Here is a 27,250-nt window from a genome sequence, read left to right as displayed (position 1 = left end):
TGACCTGCTTTTCCATACATGGTGCCAGGCAAGACCACCCTAGGCCCACTCCAGCACTGCTTTCTTAGAAGGAGCTCTTTCCTTTTTCTTCTCGACGACGTTCAGTAAGAACAGGCACGCAATCGGCTATGAAGAATGACTTGGTTTATGGTGCTTTTTGCCTTTTATGACTAACGCTCGGCTGCCCATCGACGCCGTGAGCCACACTGAGTAAGAGAGTAGTGCTCCCATCATCATGTCAGATTATGCGCTTGCAACACATGGTGACATTTTTGAGAGATGATGATCTGGCCACTAGGGTTAATTTCAGTGTTTGAAATAATCAGAGCGTGTCAGCAGGGAAGGTTCTGCAGAGGCACATGGTCAGAGCAAGAGCAGCCTGTTGTTTTTCTGCGCTGTGCACGCAGGCCGGTGCGTAGGAAGATGAGCTCAGCTCCAGATCTCCTCCTACACGGGTGGGTAAGGATGGAGAGAGCGAGAGAGTGAGATGGGCCTCAGCATGGTCCCTGTTTACCAGCTACTACTACTACTACTACTGCTGCTGCTGCTGCAGCAGCTATTACACATAATAACTCAATAGCAGCAAAAGGATCAAAGAAAAACAGTGCTGTGCTTTATCATCACCTGCTTTTCAAGGTCACCCTACCACTGATTAATAAAAGGGCAGAGCCAGTGTTTACACAAACACATACAAAAGCATGGGCAAAAAAAAATTCATATAAAGAGACAAAACAGGGAAACAAGGAGAGCAAGAGAGAAAGAGACAAGACCGCACACCTCAAACAAAATCACACCACCTAATTACACCATTGGGAAATGCTTACATAGTCACGCGGGCAAAGTCAACTGGCCCTTTAAGACTGCACTCTATGGGTGTGTGTACCTGAGCTCAGTGACTGTTCTAAAACTGAGAACCACCCTGACATGGTTCAGGCTCACGCAGAACCGCCTGGCTACAGAGAGCAGCAGTTCCATGGGGGCCCTCTGAGAAATAGAATACGCGAGCAGTGTGAATAAAATGAACCAGAAGCAGAGCTGCACCTTCTGACAGAATACCCAAAATCCACTGAGATCCATAAAGAATGCCTTTCAAAAATAACCAATAAAATCTACAAAGTTTAGCACATTCTCTGGCAATGAGAACAGTATGTACTGTATCTACTAAGAGAACACTACAGATGATTCCTGTAAACTCAAAGAACAGTAGGTCTTACAATTTCACTTAATAAACACACACACACACACACACACACACACACACACACCTGTTCTACTAAATGTAGAGAGGATCACCACTAATGTTTGTATTACTCTAACCAAGTAATGCTACAGAAACTGAAACCTTAACCCCAACTATACTAACTCCAATCCCAACCCTACTAACCCCTCATCTACACCTAACCATACTAAACCCAAACCCAACCCTTACACCAGTCATACTAACCTAAACCTAATCTTAACTCTAAACCTATCACTACTAACCATAACACTCACCCTACACCTATCCCTATTAACTCCAAGCTAAACCTAACTATACTAACCCCAAGCCTAACCCTAACTATAACCATATTAAGCCCAAAGCCATTACCTATAAAACCTAACCATAACCATACTAATCTTAAACCTAACCAGGACACTAACCCTAAACCTGTGCCTATTAACCATAATCCAAACCATACCAACCCCAAATCTAACACGGACCATTATAACCCCAAACCTATCCCTACCAATCCTAAACCATTACAATATTGATCCCAAACCTATCTGTAGTAACCTTAAACCTAAGCCAAACCACACTAACCTCAAACCTAACTCAAACCGTAACCATACTAACCCTAAACCTAAAACAAACCATAACCATTATAACCCTAAACCAATCCCTACTAACCCTAATCTAGGCCTAACTTTACTAACCCCAAACCTAATCCAAACTGTAATCATAATTTAATATATCACTATATCGTCATTCAAACCTAACCCAAGCATAACAGGGTTATTATATTGATAATAGGGTTGTGGGTTTGATACCCAGGCTCGGCAAGCTGCTACTGTTGGGCCCTTGAGCAAGGCCCTTTACCCTCTCTGCTCCCCAGGCACTGGAGTTGGCTGCCCACCGCTCTGGGTGTGTGTGTACTCACTGCCCCTAGTTCACTAGTGTGTGTGTTCACTACCACAGATGGGTTAAATGCGGAGAACACATTTCGCTGTACATAGTACAGTGACAAATACGTGCACCTTTACCTTTACCTTATAACATTAACCCTAACTATACTAACCCTAAACTTATCCCTAACCTTAACCTCAGTGTCCAAAAGTCTGCTTTTTTGTTAAATCGGTGTTGAAAACAGCCTGTTCAGACGTGTTTGATCAGGAAAATCTCCCTTAAGCTCAGAGGAGTACAAAGCATCACAGAGTGAGAGAGATGCTGGTGTGTATAATGCCAGTATTGCCAAAACTAGTGTGATGCGTCAGCACCCTCATCTCCAGTAGTTAATGACTAAGTGTGACCCACAGCCGGCTCGGGTGACTCTCCTATTGTCCTCCCAGAAGGCTGAAGGCCACTGTGTGTGTATGTGTCTGCATAAGGGGTGTTTTACAGGTGTATCAGGTTTGAGCAGAACCAGGTGTGCTGCTGAAACATGAAACATGAGTTTCTCTACAGTAGCAACGATCACTGACGCACCACTGACACATCGCTCTGTTCACGTCACACTCATTTCTCAATCTGCCCCGGCACTCACACTCCATCTAACCTCAGCCTCTTTTTTGACTGTATCCATGGCGTGTTTGAGTTGGCCTGAAACAGCCCAGCTCTGAGGTTAGCGAGTGCGCTATACGGTTTGTAAAATAGAAAGTGGATAAGCTTGTGCACTCCACTTGAAATAAAAACAAAAATAGCCCATTCAGTAATGCGAGACAACGGTCAGCTGCCCTCTTGGTTATCCTTTCTCTCTCTCTCTCTTGCGCTCTCTCTCTCTCTCCTGAGCTTTGTCCTTTTCTTTTTCTGGTTCCTCACTTCCTTGTTTCAGTGTGCTTCCGTACTGCTGTTCCAGAGCCCTAGCAGGGAGAGTGTTTTTACATGCCGTTGAGAGGGCCGTCCTGAGGGAGAGCTAATCTGAGCTTTAGAAGAGAGCAGATAAGAGGAGAACAAGAGAGCTGTGTGCAATGGAAACTTCAGAGGAACGCACAAGAGGCCACGTTCACGTCCACTCCACTCTGTAGCACTGAGAGCCAGAACACAGTCCAACTCACCACTCACAGCTCAGCGAGCACAGCAGACTGCATTCTGCTAGAACGTGTGATACACACTGACAATCAAAAGTTTGTGGACACCTTGTCTTCTTTTGAAATTAGTCTTTTCTCACCGGTATTGAAAGTATCCAAAGGGCATTGTTCTGACAATACCATATATTTATCATTTGGTCGACAAGCCAATACGCTTTACTACAGGGCTGATGTTTTGTCGATTAGTTAAGCAAACTGCCCAGGTTAGTTCAATTTGGATGGTCAGACTCCCTTATCAGCGTAGGTTTTTGCAGCTTATGTGACCTTATGCTCTTAGAGAGTCAGTCACCAAATATAAACCATTATGTCTTTGCTCCAGACAAATGCTAGATTAGGCTTCATTTGCATGGCTCACAGGTCATTTTTTAAATGATTTAGTTACTCAATTAAAGAATGTTGCAATCTGTAATAAAAAATATAAATATATAAAGAAAGAAAACACCCTTATCATTTGTATTATTGTTACATTTGTGGGTGCTCAGATGATAAGCGTCCTTATTTTTCCTCCATAGTATCGCTCTGGTACAGATGCTGCACTTCAGTCTTTAAAATGTTAAGCTATTGTAAGTCAGGAAAGGTTCCCTCAACTTTCTTTGAAAAGCAATAGATATCACAATGAATCTTCACTCTCATTCAGTCTTTCAAACAATTACATTTCAATATGCCAATAATTAAAAATGCAAGTAACATTCTAATGAAATGTCTTCTGAAATTAAAAGTTATTATGCATAAAATGGCAAGAAATCGTTCTGTATTTTTTTTTAATGAAGGCATTTTAGGATATTTAATAGCACACAATCTAGCACAAACCCAGCTCTGAGCAATGCTGTCAGAAATGTTTCTACAATCCTTCTGCCTTTTAGACACTCTAAACAAAACCAGTTCTATACGGTACTGAAAAGGGGTTGTTTGTTTTGTAACAGATAGTGGAACCCGTTTTAGTGCTACATACAATAAAACCATATACTTCTACCAATGTGGAAAACTCCAGATAAAGAGCTGTTTAAGCATACAAAAAGGGTTGTGCGTGGTCATGTTTTTATATAGAACCAGACTTCACCTCTATTTTTTATATATTTAAGACAGGTTCCCCATAAACACGTTTTGCCTGGCTGTGCCAAATGTGGAGGGGCTGCGGTTTTATTTAGCTGCTAGTGGATACATTTTAAAACATATTTTTTGTTGAGTTTTAATATTTTTATAATTACAGTATAAGAGAAGACAAGTTATAGATCTAATTTATCCACAATCGTTATTTCTGCTTTACGAACTTCTAGCTTAAATCTATTGATGCATGGTGGACAATTGCTGTGTGAGTAAAACATGGCCAAACTGTCAGAGAGGAGGAAGTGTGTACGTGTGTGTTTGTGTGAGAGACTGGTTCGGTGACCAGTGGAGTATGACTATGGAGGTTGTCAGTGCGAGGGCAGGCTGAAACGGTTCTTCCTCAGGATGACTGTTTACTTAAAGCAGGTTCCCACGGTATCAGCAGCAAATCCACTGCACTGTCTCCTGCGCAATAGAGGAACACATCAGGAAACACACACACACACTCATGCATGCACACACCAGAATGTACAACGCTCACGGAACAACAACATACCACAGCATCAAAGAAAGATGAATCGAGGGGGGGAAAAAACCCTAAACACACAACCCCACACATGGATCAATATCTTATTATAGCAGGCAGAGGCAGAGGACTTCAGAGGAACGCTAAATTGTGTAGTTCATCAAACTCTCCCGCTCTCAAGAGTTCAACACACTGAAGTGTTCTCACCACGCCACACAACAAATACAAATCAACACCCCCCCCAACACACACACAAACTTCACACCATCAACCCGTCTTTTGACGCCCAGCTTTACTTCACCAGGGACAGTTGAAAAACGGAGGCTAACTCAGATAAGAGAAACAACTATTTGAAATTTCACAGCAGCAAAACTCTTCCTTAGAGGAAAAACACACTGTTACATAAACCATGGCGGCGCAGTAGAGCAGAACGAGAGGAGTCATTTTTGTTGTTGGCTTTTTTCTTTTTCTGCAGTTCATCTGACATCATAGACACAAGCACATTTCACACTCTTGGTTCGAATCACATGCATCCTAAGATGGACAGATCCAGATAGAGTCCTGAATTAGATTTTACTTTAGAAAAGCAAAAGTCAGGTCTGTGGTTGGTGTGGCGCAACAGATAACACCACTACCTGCCACTGAGCTACCACGCCATGTGGGAGACTGGGGTTCGATTCCCGGGCTGGGTGACTATGCTGCGCTACACCAATAAGAGTCCTTGGGCAAGACTCCTAACACTACATTGGCCCACCTCTGTAATACGAGTTACCTTGTAAGTCGCTCTGGAAAAAAGCGTCTGCTAAATGCCATAAATGTAAATGTCTAATATCTGGTAAAAGCACCTTTATTAGTCATATGCAACTACCTAGTCTTCATCGTCCATTGTGTGCACTTCTCCAGGATTTTCAGCACTATAATGCCGTTGTTAAAATACACTGAAGATTTTTTCAAAAGCATCAACACAGATTCAAAGCATTTTACCACAGATAACACACAGAGAAACTTCCATTCCCTCAATCCATCGTCTTATCTGCTTCTCCCTCTTGGTGAGTCTGGTGCTTTGGGTGCAAGGCAGGAACACCCCCTGGGCAGGGCACCAGTCCATCACGCACAATTCGCCTCGAGGAAATTTAGCATAGCCAATTCACCTACCACATGTGTTTTTGAGAGGTAGAGGGAAGCTGCAGTAAGGATCAAACCCACAACCCCATGCCTGGAGCTGGCGGAAGACACACTACCTGCTTTGCCACAGAACTGTCTGAACGTATTATATAATATATAACAATATATTATTCTTTTTTGTACATATCTGTGGTGCTACAGTTGGTTAAGATATAGCTCTGTGAGCTAAAGTGAACTTGGAGGGGGGTCTGAGACACCAGACCATACCGCCAAGCCTTCTGGAGGTGCCGTGTGCTTAATTCAGGTAAACGCTGACAAAGTTTGGTATTATTGAAAAAGATGATAATACACACCCTGCGATGTGACTATTGCACATGTGCACGTTGCCATGGCAATGCTGAAATGTCCTATCCTTAAAACAGAGCTGCTCCATTTATGACTCCTGGCTAGACGGGGGGTGGGGGGGGGTCTTCACAGAACCAGTTAATTTATGACCCTTCTAATTCTGGGAGGTTAAATCTGGGCACTTATTGGGTGAGGTTCAATATGATATATTGGACACACATTCAGTGACTTCTGCTCCTTTTACAGACTACTATTGTACTTTGGAGAAAGGTTTCGACTGGCCGCTTTAACAGCAGACAAATCACTGCCAAATATGAAATATTCAGTGATCCAGAGGCAGCAGATCTTGTCATGGAGTCATTCATTCAACCTCAGTTCAATGCCAATCTAGCAGATCTACTGCTTGACTCACTCAATCAACAGCAATGTTTAAAAAAAAAAAAAAATCAAAAAGGCAGAAAAAAACCAAACAGTAACAGGCCTCCTCTTTCCACGTGGAAGCCACACTTTTGGAGCACGACTCGCCACCTGAATAAAAAGCACCAAGCCTAACCTGATCCCTTGTCACACCTAAACAAGCTTCTGCTCATGTTTCAGCTGCAGCAAAAGCACTCTGGGACAAAAGCAACAGGAAGGCTGCATGTGCACTGAATATGATAAAGGGGGCCAGAAGCAGAGAAAATAAGTGGGTGGAGATGGAGGATAAGGGGAATGGAGGAAATGCTGAATGATGAGGCACACACAGCTGCTGAGGAGCTACTGACAGACCAATACAGGAGTGGAAAGATGGGGGGGTTAAGAGGTTAGAAACATAGAGAGGGTCAGTGTGTGTGGTGTGTAAGTTCTCACCAACACACACACACAGCCTAAACCTACAACCGGCGTTTGCTGCAGCTTCAACAGCTCACAGGCCTGGTCTATATTCACTTTATTTCTAATTTTGCACACTTTTGTGCACTTTTTTCCACTCAGGCTTGGTCTGGCCAAACGGCAGGGCATTTTCTTTTCACTCTTTCTTGAGACCTGCAGACAACATGTACTTTGAAGGTGACATTTTGGTTTTTACAGAAGGTATTATCAGACGAATTACACATGGATTTTCTTGGTATTTTGTTGCCCTTGGTTCACGGCTAAGATTACATTTCGATCCACCAGTTCAAATCGTTTGGACACCCCTGCAAAAAGCCTCTAGACACACACACACAGGCACACACAGGCACACACAGGCACACACAGGCACACACAGGCACACACAGGCACACACAGGCACACACAGGCACACACAGGCACACACAGGCACACACAGGCACACACAGGAACACACAGGAACACATAAATACAAAAGCCATGAAAGGTCACGGTCTATCCAAACACAACACCAAAATGCAATAGAAGCTGCTACTGACCTCCTATTCATGCATATGAAAAGAAGCTGCCCAGCTCAAGGGTTCACACAATATCTGCTATATTCGGTTATAAAAAGCTTTTCACACGCACACACACAGCATTACTTTGGGTCCAACTGTATGTACAGTATAGCCTTCATATCTATGTGGTATGTGTAACCTCTGATGTAATGTGAGTATGGATAATAGAAAGAAATCACTATTAGTGCACGCGCACACACACACACACACACACACACTCAGATAATGTGACTTGGGTAAACAAGTATAAACTGAATTTACTAGAGATTGAAGATGATTTTGAATAGCAGAAGCGCAGTATTTTTTAAATACGTTTTAAAATATTAAATTAATACCTTTTAAATTTAAATGAATAAAAACCTTAGAACCTCTGTTGGCAATCGTTGGGACTTTTTTTATTGAAAGCAGTAGCATTCCTGAGTGGACAATAATTGTATAATAAATAATTGCAATGATAATAAATGCCATCAATGTGCTTCTGCGGCCATTCCTGCAAACAAAGTGGTCTGGTAGGTTGTGCAGGCGTTTTCCTGGCCACATTACATTTACATACTTATGTCACATGCACAGAGACTTACATCTAAAAGAGGATCAAAGACCTTTTGCTGGTTCGTAATGGCACAGATTTAAACAGAATAGCAAAACAAGAGGAGACCTGATAGGACTCAGAATTGATGCAGAACAAGATTTTTTTCTTGCTGAACAGGTAAGATATTTTATAATTTTATGACTAGCTGCTAAAACAGGAAGCCAAATGTGGTACAATAACACATTCTTAACAGAGAGGTCTCTGGAATCCCCAAATCCTAAGGACTACTGCTTAAGCGTGAGGTTTGTCATGTGTGGTTTGACCAGATTTGTGGTTATATTCAAAATGTAATTTTTGTCTGTCAGAAAACATTATGTGCATCTTCTGTCTTTGATAGAAAAAAAACCCAACATGACTCTCCTGCGGTTTTCTGAATGTTCTGCAATAGTTTCACCACTGACCAGAGCTCGCTGAGGCTGTATAATGGCATGTGGTAGAGGCACTAGGCAGGGCTGTGGGAGGAAGTGGTGCAGATAAGCAGCTAAGCAGTGTGGGAGTGATGGGAAGATCCATGGAGAGGTCAGCATTAAGGACAGTGAGAGTCTTTCTGTGCATCCTGTTATTTAAAAAAAAACACTTCATACTGATGACAATATGATGACAAGCCTTTGAACACTAAGGTTCACAAAAAGGTAATAGCTCAGATTTTTAAACAGCCTTTCAAAAACGTCTCGGACCAAAAGACCTTATTTGGGCATGACGCAGACCCATAATCTCAGAGGTCTATACGGTCATACTAACAAAAAATAGTACACAAAGCATTCTGACGGTTAAAAGTGACTTAAACAGGAGAGTATAAGACCATGCCATTACAGTGCCACAGACAGTGCCGATACGTGTGAGTAATACACAGTTGGGCAGATCTGTCCAGTCACTTGCTGACTAAAGTACCACTGTCTAGATGAGTTATGAGTCAGGTCTGAAATACACAACCGTGATCTAACGGCAGTAACATTTCAGCAGCAAACGAGGTCTTAGCAGTTATAAGGAAGTGTCCCATGACAGATGGGGTTCAGGGGGGTTGTATGAGGGGGTGGTAGGGCATAAAGGGCCAGAAAACAATATGGCTGTCCTTAAACAGGTGGCTCCCTGCATGACATTACGCACGCTCTCCAACCCACACCACTCATGACTCACACATTGATACCATATTAAAAGCGGTTTTACTGTTCAGAGCACACACACAAACACGTGCACAAACTCAACTCAACTGAACTCACCTGAAATGAGTACCTGAAGAAACTGACATTCTGAACATACTTACATGGCAATTCAATCGGATTGTGATTCTGATTCTCTGATTTTTCACAGTATCGACAATGATCAGAACAGGGCACCTAAATGCATCTTCCCAATTTAGTCAAACTTAGTCATCGAATCTTGAATTCATAACGCAAAAAATCATAACTCTGAAAATACACTGTACGAAGAGTAAACCTAAAAACAATCTTCATGTGATTACATGCAATTGAACTGGGTTCATTAAACTCAAATTATTTTCATTCAATATTAGTTAATTCAAAGAAATCTCACCGAATAAACCCAGTTCAACTCAAGTAAATACTGCAAATTCAATATCCAGGTATTCGTTTAGGAGTTGATTAAACCCAGTTAGATTCAAATAAATACTTTAGACAAGACAACCATATTCACCATTTGTGTTAGACACAGATAGAATTTGGCCTCTGTGTTTAACGCATCCGTGCAGTGAACACACACACACACACACACACACACACACACACACACACACACACACACACACACACACACACACACACACACACACACACAAATGAGCAAACGCACACTTTGCCGAGCCCAGGTATCAAACCCGCAACCCTGTCAACAACAGCCCGGTGCTCTAACCTCAGAACGATCACTGTCCCTGCAAATGCCACCACTGCCCAAAAATTCAACTTCACTGTTGGTTTGTTCAAAGTATTTGCGTTGAATATACCCAAGTTCAACTGCTTGTTGCCACAAAGATTAGGGTTAAACTGGACTATCGCTTTTTACAGCGTATGTGTATCATTTCACCCCTAGGTTTGGTTTAAAAACCTACAACTGCTTATCTGGTTATTGGATTTGAACAATAGGTGAAACAATGACTGAGGACATACCCAGCACCCACCCGCTCACATACACCTGGTGTATATCTCAATCACACATAAAGCTCATGAAAAAAAATCATATCACCTATGTAGAAAATTGATAGAATTAAAAGCGTTATCACAGACAACCGTGGCCTGTGTGTGTGTTTTGGGTTATGTGTTTGTGTGTGTGTGTAGAGAATGGGTTTAATTATGATCATGATTAAAAGGCTAAGGATAATTGTATTGTGGTGGCTGATATCAGAGCAGCAGAACAGGCCTGTGTCCTGGTTAATGATGGGGTGGGCTGGCACGCAGATGGACTGGCATTCTGTCAGTTACCTACTCCATTACACAGCCAGCCCTAGCAAATGACTGATGCTGCTACCATAAATCCACCCAGGCATTAAAACTCCACCAATTAACACGGAGCCATTAGCATGGCTGATGAAGAAGCAGGTGTCGAAGCGGTGTCACTCCAAGTTCTGACATGGCTGAATTTCACACAGTTCAGTAAGAATAAACTTACAGACTCAGTGGAGGTTTTGTAAATTTTAAGTGAGGTGGTGAAGTTTTGCGCAGTGTAGCAGTACAGGCTAAATTGACCAGAAATGGAGATGTACCGTCAATAGCTCTGGGGTCAGAACTAGCAGAGTTAAAATGCATGGGTGTTTTGCCAACAGTTCATTCATATATTGGCTTGTTAGCAACCCAGCACTTATACCACTGTTTAAAACTACTAAACATGTCATATTAATAACTGCTGTTATTTCATTCAATAAAGATCTAAAATGTACTTCATTCTGCACAACAAGCAAGATACAAGCTAGATTGACATTTTGTATAAATACCAATATTTACAGCAATGGATTATTTCTTTCACTCCAATTTCTAGTCACAAAATTTTATCAGCATTATACTGATAGCCATAAATGCTGAATACTAATTGTATTTTTTTTCCATTCCTTTAACACTTTCCTGTCATAGAAGTATCTTCTAGATCAAAAATTACTTTTATATTGACAATAGCGACTCAAACTTTTAAATTGTAGAGCACACTGAACAGCCATGACATTGAAATTACCTAGATAATGTGTGGCCCCCCCTAGCACCGCCAAATAAGCTCGGTCCTGTCAAGGCATGGATAAACTTCAGCAGTTGTGCTACAGTGGCTCTTTCGTGGGATCAGACCAGACAGGTTAGTCTTCACTCCCGACCCACATCAGTGAGGCACCCATAACTCTGTCGCCCGTTTACTGGTTATACTTCCTTGTAGCACATTTGGTAAGTATTGATCATTGTATACCAGGAAAACCCCGCAGGACCTGCTGTTTTGGAGACGCTGTGACCCAAATGTCTACCTATTTTTCCTGCTTCTAACAAATCAGTTTCAAGGACTAACTTTTCACTTGCTGTCTGATATGTGGATCCCACTCCTTGACAGGTATCATGTATCTAGATATTTAATTCATTCACTTCTTGTTAGTGGTTTTAATGCTATGGCTAATCAGTGTACATATAACAAAGAAAAACTGTCAAAAACATTTTAGGATACAGCGTCCCCTACAACGTCTCTTTGAGACACAAGGTGTACTTGACATTACTTGATGTAGTTTGAGGCAAGTGTGTGATGAGTAACCATGCAGTTTGCTAATAACACTAACACTAATTGGTGTGAATAAGCTTCCATTAGCTCCATCACAGCTCCAGTGTAAGCAGAAGCTGGAAAGGAGGTCATGAGTCATGACCCAAGATACTTATTTATAGGTTAAATCTATTACAAGACATTAACTGCCTCGCCATGTGAAGTGTTTCTTAAGATCTGACTCACCGGTGAGGTTGGTCCGGGCGCTGTAGGTGCCCAAGTACTGGCCGTCCGTGTTTGGCGTGTAGCACTCAAAAACTCCCTGGTCCTTGGCCTGCAGCTTGGTGATGTGAAGAAGAGCGGAGTCTCCACTCAGTCTTTCCACGTAAATCTCTTTGCTGTTGACCCTCTGTGAGTACACGGCGTAGGCGTAGTTGGGCTGGGCTGTGCTCACTATGCGGATTTCCCTGTCTGGGGCAGTGTGCAGGTACATGGACCATTCAAAGTCCTGCTCCACTCCTTCTTTATAGCCAGTCACGTTACACCAGATGGTCAAATGAGAGCCTTCCGTTCGTACCAGGGGTCCAGGCTGCACTGAGACTACCCTCTGGGCCGAGCTCACACCTGCTGGAGAGACCGAAAGAAAAAGAGAGGGAGATCTGTCAGTGAAGGACCTTATACACCACTTGTGCAGTTGCTGGTCCACTCGCTTTTTTGTTTGTGCTCACACCAGCATCTGCAGTTCAGTGACTACCTCTAAAGCTCTTCTATCCACTTAAGTATGAAGAAGCTTCAATAGGCCTTCAGCCTTAATGTCCCACTCAAGATTCTCAACACACACACACACACACTCATACTCACTCTCTAACAAAAGCAATAAACTAGTGTCCCTGGCATGATTATAATTCACATCACAGAGTCAGTGGGTCAAAATCAGAGTAAAAATAAATACTGTCTTCAGTAAGTAGAAGCCCTCTTGATATTGGCATAACCACCTCCGCGTTCAAGAGGCTTGTTCTGAAATACTGGCTCCTGCAACCAGTGACAGCCGAAAAAGCCCCTTTCTGTTCCTGTTTATGGTGTCGTTGGGTTGTACAATCCGTGACATGTCCATATACTGGCAGCACGGCAGAATACATTATGACAAATGTGAACAGTTGGAGGTGAAGAAACAGTCAGAGAGCTGTGCCTCGGATGTCATTGTCCAATCTGCAACGAGGAGAAAAAGGATGGTCCATCTGCCTGCAAGCCCCGTCTGGCTGCGGTGACACCATGTGTATGTGAGTATAAGGGAGATGGAGAGGGACGGAGTGTTTTCCACAGCTCACCAGAGCAAGCACTGATTTAATTACTGTGGAATATGCACATGCATTAATGTGCCACCACACATTTAAAAAAGAAAAAAAAGTGGGAAAAAGATGACCCCTTTCTTCTAGGCACACACATGACTAATATTTAACTCCAGGCACAGTGCCAGGGTGCTGAAGCACCCCCCCCCCCTAAAATTGTTTAACACCCCTGGTAGGTTCACAGGTCTTTTCATAATTTTCATCACATCACATCACATGTAATTAGGCCGACAACGTATACTTTTTTTTTTTTTGCTCTCTGTTATACGCAATTAGTACTTGTGTGTACATATGGCGACTCCTGCATTCACTGCACACGCAACCGCAGACCTTCTCTCCATCAAAACATAAGTCTAAAAAAGTCGTCTTCCATCATCCAAATAGCACAAAAAAGAGCAACTCAACCTTTTTCTCCACTTAACACACACACACATATATAGTAACAGTAATACCACATACCATAAAACTAATGATGAAAGTATTGCCAAATAAGGACAATATTTCAAAATACATGTGTCTAATGTGATTTCTGTTCTGTTTCTACCTACTACATGGCCAGATAGCCCATTCCCCAATGTGCATTTAAGTTGTCCACAGGGGAGCGTTGTGAGGTCACTAGTTCCTGGCAAAAATAAATAAACAAGCCCAAAGGTACTTGCAGGATTAGCAGTGTTTTGAGTTTTAATGAAAGGGAAAGCAAGCAAACCTGGATAAACCAGCCTGCTAAATGTAGCTGAAACCAGCCAAACACACTCCTAAGACCATTCAGGTCTTGAAACAGGTCATGAAACAGGTCATGAAACAGGTCATGAAACAGGTCATGAAACAGGTCATGAAACAGGTCATGAAACAGGTCATGAAACATCACACAGCTGAACAAATTCTGCATAGAGGAGTGGGAGAATCTATCTCTTGGTCAATGTCAGAGACTTGTGGACAGTTTCAGCCAAACGGGGGAACATCAGCTATTAAGGCATAGGGTGTCCAAACCTTTTCTCCACAAGAACACTGCATTTGCATGAACTACATTTTAGAGATTTCTTCAGCTTTGTGTGTTTAGTCGCTATGAATGATGTATGGTTGCCTGTTTAAACAGTGAAGGTAAGGAGAGCAATAACTGCTGCTACCTTTAGTCAGCATTCTTCTTCACCAGTTACAGCGCTACTTTAACATTCACAAGTGCGTTTATTTGTGTTCAATGCCCACAAGTGTGTTTTATGTGTATGGCTTGAGAGCACCTCGAGAGCATAGCTGTGTAAGTGAAGATTAATTCTCCACTTTCTTCACTGCAAAGCAAATCGCTTCCCTCATAAAAGTGTGGTTGCTGTATTGCGCCGCTAAAATGCTTCTGCTGTTTAGGTAACAGAGGAATCAGTTCCGACTACTGCTTCTATCTGGCGGTGCTGAAGGACAGTTCTCTGGGCATGGCAAATGATGAAAAAGGCTTATCACTCAATAACCCGAACCCCTCTTCCTCCACCACCAACCCTCACACACCCACACTGCTGAAGCACCCCCTTCAAAGGTTTAAGCACCGTTTTAGCAGCCTTAACATAAAAAAAAGCTTGTGCCCTTACCATGCAAACACACACACACACACACACACACACACACACACACACACACACACACACACACACACACACACAATTATCAAACATCAGTTGTAGCAGGCATACTGAAGATACTAAGATATAAGAGCAAGCTCTTTTGGTCTTATATCAGGACCAGGATAGCCCTCCCTCACCCCACCATCATGGACCGCTTTCCTCAGAGCATGTTGGCTGCCCAATGATGATGCATCAGCAGCAGTTTGAAAAGAAGCGGTGGCTGAATCCACATGTAACACCCTCCTACAAGTGACAGGGAAGAGTCCTAACACATGAACTGGGAAATGGGTCGTCTTAAATTGGGGAGGAAAACTGGGGTAAAAATGATTTTAAAAGATCTAAATCTGAGAGGAAATGTTCTTCTACGTAGCTCACAGCTCCAAAACAAAACTAAATAAAGGAGGCAAACTTCAGTAAGGATAAATTGTATAAATTAGATTTTTCACCAACCTATCACTTCACTGTATAGCCAGCTATGCACTGACCATTTTCCAACAGGCTCCTGGTCTGTCTTGGTCTCAGCACCTGTACCGTTTTCTCATCATTATACTCTATTATATTTAGACACTGAGAGTGGAGTAAGGTCAGGTAGCATGACAACATGCTGAACAGCCCGTGTCTGGTCTAAATCACACACGGCCAGCTGTCTACCCATCCCACGCCCATGACAACACGCTCACATGTGCAGAGGCTGTCCGTGTAGCCAGCCTGAAATCCAGCTCAGAGCTACAGTCATGCTGTCTAGCTGACTTGTCCACCAGTCTCCTGACAAAATGCTGTTTATTCATTCTTTCCTCTATGCTACATAGGTAGCTGTCTCTGGCTCATACACACATACACACATACACACACACTGATTACGGCTAGCTGTCTCTGCATCTCCTCATCACACGCGCTACCTGCCTGATCCGGCCTCGTGTCTGTCGGCAGAAGTCTTGTCTCATTGAGGAAATGTCCTTGCAGCTGCTATACCAGACAGAATAATCAGTGACACATTCTCAAAGGGTGACAGGCTGCTACTCTCAGACAAAGGAAAAAAAGCAGCAGCAAAGGAAATAACAGAAACAATGGCACTTCTCCATGGATAAACAAGACAGCTGCCCTGGAGCCTTTACTTGAGATTATGCAGGCCCATGTAGGGCAAAAGGCTTAGGAAGGACCACATCAGAGAGATCATATCATCTACAGATCACTCACTTGTTATATCTCTTTCTGAGAGTCATTAGATTCCACAGACCCCATTATGCTGCATGTAAGGCTTTAACAAAGCAGTCTCGAGGAGTGCAACAGAGCAGTAGTGTACGTGCCCATAATTAGATGATGCAGTGTGGTCACAAACTAAATATCCCATAATGTGTCAGACATTTGCATTCTCAGCATTTAAGACATTTGGAGCCATAGCTTTCTCTTTCGTCTATGATATATTACAGCTTTCTAGCGCTGCACAGTTTTACCGGCTCAAACTGTAGCTGGGATTATTTTAAGTTATGCCTTGGTTGTGGTTTGAATACACAGTCAGGGACTGCTCTACAGAAAGGCATACGATTATACGGCTTATTGTGATTCGTTCAAGCATGCAGACAACAGTGTGTACTGTGTATTAATTCTATTATTATTTCTAATTTAAAACAGCAATATGTAAGAATTGGTCAGGAAGTCGAGAAGTGGAAGTCACTCGTGCGCTGTCCAGCCCAGTTTACCAAAGTTACATAGTGCAGTTAGCAGCGTGCCAAGCCCAAAGAAGCAACGATACAGAAACTATTCTCCCAATTTAAAGTCAGCATTTTAAGGTAAATATGTTACATAATGTTGCTTTAAAAGACACCAAAACAATGTGGAACAGCAAGCAAAGTACTCAGCAGAGCACCCCAACTGTGGGCTTTTTGTGATTAATTACACTGAGATTTGAATTTACATAAGATTTATTCAGCAGTCCAGCATCATTAAGAGCCATTTAACCACTCTAACAAGCAGCCATGGCATCTAGCTAGTCGTGTAATTCTCATGGATGAAAATGACAGCCTGCTAGCCCTTCTGCCTTCAGTCTGATCCCCTCAGGACAAGGCTTTAATATGACGGAGGCCTTCTGGAGACGCTAAACTGGAACAGGCAAGTCAGCCTCATCCTTCTCCTTTAGCGCCGCACAGGAGCTCGACGTTTTCATGTGAGTCAGGCTAGACGTCCCCCAAATAACCAGCTCAGCCCTGGCATCAGGCCTGACGCATTAAATATGGATCACATACAAAACATCCCACATTTAAAACCCAGACACTCTCTCTCTCTCTCTCTCTCTCTCTCTCTCTCTCTCTTGACAGAGGGGAGCGATGGGGGGGAGGGGCTGGTGGTAGTGGCTGGGGAGAGGGTGTCAGCTTTATTACCACAACTGTCAGAGGCAGAGGTGACTTCCTGCCTGTGTGTGTGTGTGTGTGTGTGTGTGTGTGTTTCTACAAACAAATGGTAAGCTTCTTAGAGACCCTGAATCTGTTCTCGGGCTAACAAGAAAAAGCCAGGCATTTCATGTTTCATTTGACACGTTTCCAGTTCCTCAGTCACAGGTTTGAGTCATGTTCCATTTTTGACACTCCCAGGCCTCGCATCACAGCTACACAGCTAAAGCGAATCTCAGCCTCTATCAGCAGCAGCCCTGCCCTGCCACTACACACCTAGTAGCCTGGCCCTGATAACATTCAATATGACAATCTTTTTAAATATGTCTAAGGAATCACAGTACAACATATGCGTTAAAAGGAAATTAACCCATGACATTTTTTACATTCTGGAATTTCGTAGAATCAGGACTACACTCGTTCGGAACCACATTTGCTGGAAAGAAACATACTACTTTACTAGGGCTGTGTATTGACAAGAGCCTGGCGATATAGGGGTTATGCCTCAATATACTGTGATATATTGCAATACTAGAGCAATATCATATAATATAGCAATACATAGCAAGACTATGTATTGTACAAATTTTAGGAAAACTGTAAATAATATTGAAAATAAACATACCATCATATGCATGATTTAACACCTCATTAAAAGCTCTGACGACAAAACCAATCAAATAAGGTAATCCGCTCAGTGCAAGAGTTGCACGGCACACACATTCACACCTCAAAAGCAATCCTTAACTACTAGCCTGTAAAAATGCTGCCAATATGAAAATCACTCCCACTCTCAGAATTGCGTGCAAAATGTGTGAATCTATATTGGCTACTTTCACAGCAGACCTGTGTTACCACCAGCAACATTTTAGGGAATTAAATCCATATTCATTCATTTTGAAGGCCTATATAGCTAAAATATACAGGATTAGTCTGAATGAGTATAACCATAAACTCTGGCCATGATCTGATTCATGAATCTGTTATTCCATAGACTTTCAAAGCAACATAAAAAACATTGTAATTAACATGCATTTTGATTAATATAGCTAAAGTTTAAAAGACAAAAATATTAGCATTCTCATGTGACACCAGCACCAGTATACCGGTACAGACAGTCTACTGCCCAGCACCACATTACCCCAGGGTCATTATTTTTGGCCCTGCGTGGCCAGAGCCCAGTACAATTTGCTGATTTTCCTGCTCAAACACACCTACTAACCCGGATAGTTAATTAAGGAGCTGAAACAGATGCGTCTGAGCAGGAAAATTACCAACCTGAGCTGGACTAAGGCCCTTCAGGACATAAATTGGGTACCACTGCACTAATGTACTCCGTATGTGCCCCATCACATTAGAACATTATAAAGACACTCTTGAAAGAAACAGAGACTTAGACAGAAGAAAGAAAAAAACCTTGAATGATTATGACCAGCAGAAAGAAAGAGATAGGAGGATAAACGACACATGGATACAGAGGATTACTCAAGAAAAAACTGAGTGTGATGGTGTTAATGCCAGCTAAAGCAGAGAGAGAGAGAGAGAGAGAGAGAGAGAGAGAGAGCGAGAGAGAGCAGAGGGGCAAATGGAGAGCGCACTTTAGTCCTTGGTCAGCAGAAAACTGTGGAGTAAAGGCACTGATAAATCCCACTGCATGGGAAGTGATCTCCCCCTCCGCGGCGTGCTGTTTGTTTTGCTTTAATTGCCTTTCACAGAGTCGCCACTGAGAAGCTTTAATGGAGCGGCCCGTGTTCATGGACGGCAGCCATAGATCTGCATCAGCAGGCCCAAGAGAGCAACCTGAGATACCCTGGCCATGCGAGAACAAACACACACACACACACACACACACACACACACACACACACACACACACACACACACACACACACACGTTAAAAATTGGGTTATGACAGCCGTAAGTATACAGGACAAACTGGCCCAGAACCATTAACACAATCACTACGGCTCATACAAACCCAGAGGGGTAATTACAGCAATCCTTTCTGCCCATCTCCAGCAGACCTGCGGCATCACACACACGCACAAACACACAATAGAAAAGATCTCATAACTGTAGAACTGGAATCAGACAATTAGAAGATGCCTCAGCCACAAACTCAAGAGACTGTGGGGAAAAATGGAACTGTCAAGGGCAGCAGCAGTCAGCCCGCCTGAGTGCATTTTAACCATAGACAGACTGAATCTGGGAGAGCTAAATGTGGTTCAGGCTTTATAGATATTAATATTGAGCTAGGAATGACTGAATAATGTTACATTCAGCAGACCTTTTCCTAGATATAGAGATATAAGCACAAAATGACACAAGATGATAAAAAAAATTGTCATCTTGTGTGTTTAAGGTGGTAACAGCTTTAGGCTCCTGCAGATGGTGTTGCAAAAGGATGATCAGGGTAATAAAATACCTGCGGAGTGTGTGACAGGATTCATAGATTGAGAAGAGGTGGTACAGCGCAGTGAACGCCTCGTTCGAGGTGTGGAAAACGAGTCGTAAACCAGATGTTAATGTTTGCAAGAAAGAAGTGATTGTATGTGGGCATGCCAAAAGCCATAGTGTGAAAGAAGTAACTGAATTTGCAGGTGTATCGAAGCGTATGGTCATACTAGCAGTAGCAGAAATTCCAGTCTACAGGAAATCAGTCCTCAGAAATCAGAATTTTGGCCTGAAACTTATGGACAGCGACCACCGGCAAGTTTCACAGCTTGTGAATGAAAAACGCTTCACTTCCAGGCAATAATTGCTTCTAAAAATCAACACAGGTCCTTTACAACAAATTTCTGAAAAAAACACTCCTCATGCATGCATGCACTCCTCCGCATAAGATGAACATGTTGAGCAGAGTGGCAGGCAAGAGGCCTTTGCTCACTTCTGCTCAAGAATGACAAGAATGTAATTAACATTTTAATGACCCAACCCACTAATTCATCCTAAACCTTCATAGATCCAGAACAATCAATTTACACAGCAACTAAACAACTAAACTACTGTAGTAAGTATTCCACATTATTTATGGCCAGATCATACAATGGTAGAGGAATGTAAACTTCAATTCCCACTGTTAGTGAGTCTTTAATTGCAGCATTCGATTAATTATTTTCACAACAGTTAAACTAAATTGATTATGCACCCCTAATTATCCTACTACAGCAGATATATCGAGGTAGGGTTGAGAGGTATACTGGTGTAAAGGTGAATGTTAACAAATCTTAACTACAGTAAGCTCAGTAAACAGTAAATTCATATTGTTATTTATTAGATGACAGAAAATACCGAGATAAATTTAAGAAATGTTGCCCACCCCTGCATTGAGGAAAGGTGACAGATTAGAGGTGACTGGCAAAGTATGCAAAGGCCAAAGGCATTGAGAAATGTCACAGTTCTCTTATGACCACTGTGAGAATTACGGGTTTGTGATTAGCCAGCATTAAATCTTTCAACATGTACACTTCCCATTATCTATTATACACTTTGTGAATGGCTAAAACCCCTGACATTTTCTCAAGTCCAGCTTCAAATGCACACAGACAAGACAAAGGGGCAATACGGTCATCAAATTTCTTCTGAAAGGGAACTGCTAGGCCTTGAGGTTAATCCAAAGCGCTTTCAAAAGCAGAGCTTTTACCTCCAAAAATCAATTAGTATACTGATCATCAGTCTGCCCTTTCATACAGCAGAAATTCCTTATTAGTCAGATACGTGCAGCAGCTGCTCTGTTCTCTCCAGACATGGAAGAGGACATGCCAGCACACCGGCTTTACAGTTTAACAGATGCTTACTAACACCATCCAGCAGCGTATGAGTGTGTGCAGAGTGTCTTCATTTCATTGTGGGCTTTCCTACTGGTCTATTTAAGTCCAGTTCAAACATCTGTTCGGAGCTAACAAGCAGGGAAAATAAATCATCAGTGTGTAAATAAATATGATTTCTGAGTTTGGAGAGAAATTTTGGAATACCCACTGAGACCCCTGTTGTTAAAAACCAATAAGAACTGTTAGCAAAAGCAGACATCTGTGCAATGCTTCAGCTGTGCAAGGCCAAACAACGCACACAGTCTTTCAGAGCCAGGGAACACACACAGCAGCCAGGACAAGGACACACTGCTTCCTGTCTGCGTGTGTGAGCAGCTGGGGTCACAGCTGTAGTGGGGTGTGTGTGTGTGAATGTGATTGTGTGTGCAAGGTCTGAAGTAGCATGCATGTTGACATGAAGCATAATTATGTAGAATAAGCCGGTTGATTAAGCATAGTCTACCGCTCAGTCAGCAGAAGAGGTACTTACAACAGACTTCTACCTTAAAATAGCAGCTTCAGAATAACATTGACTGTAATAGGGAGGATGGCATGTCAGTCTTTGCCACCCCCGGAACACTGCTACTGCACTGTGCAACAAAAAAAATAAAAAATAAAATAAAATAAAATAAAATAAAATATATATATATAACAATAATAATAAAAATAATAATCTGAGTCTGAGCGGACTAAATCTGAAGGCGCTGACCCGAGGATCATTAGTTCGAATCCTAGATCAGGCTGTGTACCATAAGCAGCCGGTGCCTGAGAGAGCACAATTGCCCTTGCTCTCTCCAGGAGGGTAGATGGCTCTCTCCCCACATCAGCATACACCGATGCATAAGAGCTTGGTACCCGTACACGTTGGTTGTCCAAGGACTATGCATCAGCAGTCTGAAAAGAGGCGGTAGCTGGTTGCGTATGTTTTAAAGGAGCATTACATGTGATGAATTAATGGGTTGGGTAATTGGTTAACCCAAACAAGAAATGGAAACTTAATATTATCAGTCTTTAGTATTAAAACATCAAACCTAACCTAATTATCTGCTGATACCAATATAACTGCACCCATCACATGGTTTCTGACACACTACAGAAACATGTAGAGGTATGTCATAGGGCTAAAATCGGTAGCAGCAGGAATGTTGTATTGGTTTTATAGACAACAGTATGAAACCATAGCATGAAATTACTTAACCTGAAACAGTTTGAGGCAAGTATGTGAAGATTAAGCCACACAGTAGAGCTGGGCAATATGGCGATATTTTATTGTATCGTGATAACATACTTTTCTAAGCATATCGAGGATACTGTTAGTGCTTAATAAAACACTGATCTGCTGCAGGTTTTATTACAAGCAGTGTAATTAGACTGGTTTAATTAGATGTGCAGCAGATGTTGAATAAAAATCACTCACTATTCTCACTAGTAGTTTATAAGAATCTGTCTTTACTGACGTTTTTAGTCTTTGATTACATGTATTGTGATAAATATCATGAATCGTGAAAAAAAGTCTTATATCGTGATATACTATTTTTACCTCATCACCCAGCCCACACACTTTACCCAAAGCTAGCATGTAAAAGATGTTGCAGAATGCTAGCAAGCCTCTGTCAGCTGTGTGACAAAGGTAAAGTGCAGGATTAGGACACATGGCTAATGTGTGTGTTCGGTAGACTAGTATTCAGCCTGCTAGAGACAGAGCAGGTCCCTCAGCTGGCCAAAGCAAGGTCGCCAGGAAACAAGCTCTGCATATGTACTAGTGCCTGCCACACACACACACACACACACACACACACACACACACACACACACACACACACACACACACACACACACACAGGGCAGGCCTTTACTGAGAGTGATTAATGAGGAGGGTCCTGTGCCCAGAGGATGAAGGAAATGAGTGTGTGTATGAGAGTACAGAGGTAGTGTGAGGACACAGTGCGTGTCTCTGTGTGGACGGGTAGGCAATAGATCATTAGGCCTTCATAAAGGTGCATAAGCTTTGTGTATGTGTGTGTTCGCACAAATTTAGAGTAAGGCTGGGGTGGGGGTAATAAGGGGGTCATGAGGATTAAGGAAGTATGGTGGTGTCTGGAGGAGAAATATGACCTGCATGATGGAGGTGAAGGTTGAGTCTGGAACATGTAACCTTGCAGCACCAGACATGCCAAACGTCTCCAATATACTCACATCATTCACCGTTTTATTCTATTTGTGTATGCATCGGTCTCTACAGCGTGATTTGGAGATGTCAAAGGTCGAGTAGGTTTATGGATGGATCAGGGGTTAGTTAATACCCTCCTGAAGCCAGCCTGAATCTGGCAATCGATCACTTTGCTGGGCTGTATGGATTTAGTCTGACATCACCGCGACTGGGAAATGTTTCTTCGATATTTTTCTGGTCAGACTTATCTTTTCTGATGAGTTACATGGGTGCTCAATTAATGATGACACTAGGGAGGCATCACGATATAGGAATCAGTATTGACATCAGGCAGATCTGATGCCACTTAAGATTTGATTAATGTTTCAAACCCATGTTTAATAATGTGTTGCTTTTCTTGTACCTCAGAAGAGCAGAAGAGCTTGAAAAGGGAATTCTGTAAAAGATCGACTGATGCTATACCTGTACACCAGAATTGTATGCAGGGAGAAATACCAGGCTAAATTTGGAGCAAGGTGAACCGTTTAAAAGACAGTTTGGAAGAAAAACTGAGGGAGAGCTAGAACACACAGGCGCAAAAGGCTGAACAAAACTGTGCTATGAATGTGAGGAAATATTGAGCAAGTCAGAGGACAAAACCACTGTCTGTTTGGGCACAATGGGCTGTATCAATAATTCACTGAAGTAGCATTTTTAACAGCGATGCACAATATCTGTGCCTGCCTTTCATTCACTTCCATCATGGTGGTAGTCAATGGGCCTGAGCAGCCCCTCTGAGCATGAATGTGCTCGCCTGTAAAAGTTATTTAGATGAAAAATGAACAAACCCCCGTACACAGCATTGTGCCCAGTGAGTCAAAAGAAAGAAAAAAAGGAAAAAAAAAAAAAGAACGATGTGTAATGGACTTCATTCATTTCTGCATGTGAGAGTATATATGTGTGTAGCTACTCTACTGTATTCTTTCCCTCAACCCCTCCAGGGCTTTTCAGTGTAGTGTTTTGTCAAGCCTACTGTTTTAGGGGCAAGATTTCACCCTGAGCTCATGACTTCATTTTTGATGGTTGTTTTTTTTTCTCCCCACCAAAAAAAAAAAAAAAAAAGTTGAAAGGGATTTCTGCTCCATGCAGAACATCATTTCAAACCCATCACAGTTCTGGGCTCCTTAATGAGACAAAATCTTGCCACTAACTGAAAACTCATACGGCCTGTTGGTATTTTTCCCTGTGATCATTTGAAAAGGAATTAAATGCACTGAGAGCATTTCAGAAAAAGAAAACCTCAAAGGAACACGAGCTGTTTAATATGCTCCTTCACTTTGATCCTCCCCCTGGTGCATTGTGGGTCGACTTTCGCATTTCTAAATACTTTTCTGGTCATCCTTTTGGTCTGTCTGTCCTCCAGAGCAGAGCAAGAGATGATCACCCTTTTCGTCTGCATGTCTGATGGTCGGCATCTATAATGGACCATTCTTTCAAAGCAGAAGCACTTACAAGACTGCAGACTCCAGTGCTTTTGCAGGGTGCTGCTGAATGAGTGCGTCACTTTCTATGGAGTAGCATTAGCGAGACACTGCAAGACAGAAAAACAGGGCGTCTCACTGTCTGACCGCAGTTAAAAAGGGACCACAGCCAGGATGTAGCACAGAAGACCTGTGCTAGAGTGGTCCACAGAGAGGGTGTTGCATAAGGTACATCCACAACAGCAGCAGCATCAACACTGGGAATGTCAGACAAGACAGTCTGAGGAGTACAGTATTTATTAGGGCTTGACTGATCTATCTGTTGGCTGATAGCCAATACTTACTACCTGCATTGTTGTTTTAATAGACAAATGAACTTTTTTTCAGTATCAATATGTACGCTGAATCAATGCAATCTACAATATGCAGTTTAGAGAAAAACAGGTTGTGACATTGAGAAATCAGCTTACGCGACTGCTCAAACTTAAGACTTAAGCAAACTGTTTGACGTCAGAAATCCAACTGGTTGTCCGACAGCTCACTCAGAGCTTGTTTGAGCAGTTAATTGGGCGTTGCGTCCCCTCGCACACTGCATGTCAAACGTCTTGAAACTCGGCTATGACCAAATCAGGCTTAAAAACAGGCTAAAATGGTTCAGTTTAAGAAGTGTGGCAATGAGAAATGTATTCATATTAGTCAGTACTGCTGTTTAACTTCTGAAGTATACAATTGAAACATATAACAATAAAATGACTTTTCAGGGGGAACTTGCTTCTTCCCAGAGAGTGTCTTACAGTTTGGAATTTTTATAGAGGAAGGAAAATATAGCATTAGGAGTCACAGCCAAGGACTCATCTGCCATAAGGAACTTAGCAATGTTACTCACTACGCTACATCAGCCAAACCTCCATAGTATTTATAAACCAGACCCCTGGTGAATTGAATTTGACTGTATTTGTATGGCACGTCCTACAACAGACGTCGTCGTAAGGCAGCCTAATAGAAATGCATATCCTCCCATAACGAGTGCTCTCGAGGGTAACAATGCCAGGAAAAACTCCCTAATGATAGAAGAAACAAGACTTAAAAAAAAAAAACTTTATTTATCCTTTATTCTAAAATTTATCATTCCCTGGCTGACACCAGACAACAGAGCTACAATATTTTTATGAGAATGAAGATTGGATAAATTAGATCACACGCTTCTAATTTTGTCAAAAAATAAATAAACATTAAGGATTAAAAATGGATAATGATCTCGTCCTCAGTCGACTTAAAATGCTTATGCTGCACATGTCTGTGCAGTCAAGTGAGAGCGAGAAGTTTGCAGTTATTCAGTCATGCTGAGCATACACAAAACACAAAAACGCCATTATAAAAACGCCATCACTTAGTGCTAAATGTGTTCCAGCACAACCAGAGTACTGTTAAAATGCTCTCACTCCATCGTATCCACTTTCTTTTTCTCTCGCTCTCTCTTGTCGTCTCTCCACTCATGAGTTCACTTTCTTTTCTCTTCCTTTCCCTCCTTGCTTCGTCACTAGGCACGCGTGAGGGAATGTCTGCTGCTCCTGTTTGTCTTGCGGACCTTTTGAACCCTTTCACAGGGGTTTAACTGGCTCAGGGGGGCACAAAAATCAGGGCACACTGCTCACAGAGGCTAACAATGAGGGCCTAAACCCCCCTCACCCCCTCATTAGAGACACTATGCCTACATACCAACTGCAGCTGCCTGTGCTGACATACAGAACAACCCGAAACATAAGAACCTTCCTAAAATACGTGGATCAAACCAGACAACTGCAAGTCAGATTTAGCATAATATGTCCAAAAGTATTCAGACACTCCCTCTAATTAAAAAAATGCTTTAAGCCAGAGCAGTTGGTGACGGGTGTTAAACTGCATGCACACAGCTGTGTAATTTTCATAGAAAAGCAGAGGCAGCAGAATGGGAGACAATGGAGTAGTCATATACAAGTCACAAACCATCACTGTGAGTAATGGCAAACGTTGGCTAGAGTGCCTGTAAAGCTCCCCGGCATTGAGCTGTGAAGCAGTCGAAATGCATTCAGTGGCGTGATGAAGCATCATCGAATACCTTTAGAATGAGTTGGAGTGCCATTTGTGATCCAGATCTAATCAGCCAATGGCAGAACCTGACCTCACTAATGCTTGTGGCTGAACTGAATCAAAACTAGGCCCAGATGATTTGAAAATTGCAGGCAGTACCTTTATCAAGAAACAACCTTTTAATCATTTAGATCTGTTGATATAATTGTATATGCTGAAATATTAAACATATTATATACACTCAAAGGACATAAACTATTAGTATTAAATATTGTACATATTGTACATGTTGAACAGATTTTGTAAAGTACGTATTTTACCTCAGTAGAGTAAAATACGTAAGAAGTGCTGCTTTGTGTTATCTACTTACTT

The 27,250-nt window shown here is 42.2% G+C and overlaps 1 protein-coding gene across 2 annotated transcripts in view; it reads right to left on the bottom strand.

The window, feature by feature from the left end:
- igsf3 (immunoglobulin superfamily, member 3) overlaps positions 1-27,250 on the bottom strand; it is a 159,584-nt gene that overhangs the window by 112,603 nt on the left and 19,731 nt on the right. The window contains exon 2 of one of the 2 annotated variants that reach the window (XM_072686011.1): positions 12,269-12,649. In XM_072686011.1, coding sequence (XP_072542112.1) covers positions 12,269-12,649 — 381 coding nt within the window. The remainder of the gene's footprint in view (positions 1-12,268; positions 12,650-27,250) is intronic. The other variant, XM_072686012.1, reaches the window with a different exon arrangement.

Source organism: Salminus brasiliensis, chromosome 8, assembly GCF_030463535.1.
Source record: "Salminus brasiliensis chromosome 8, fSalBra1.hap2, whole genome shotgun sequence".
Taxonomy (NCBI): domain Eukaryota; kingdom Metazoa; phylum Chordata; class Actinopteri; order Characiformes; family Bryconidae; genus Salminus; species Salminus brasiliensis.
The sequence above is the reverse complement of the archived record's forward strand: the minus strand, read 5'-3'. Positions and strand labels throughout refer to the sequence as shown.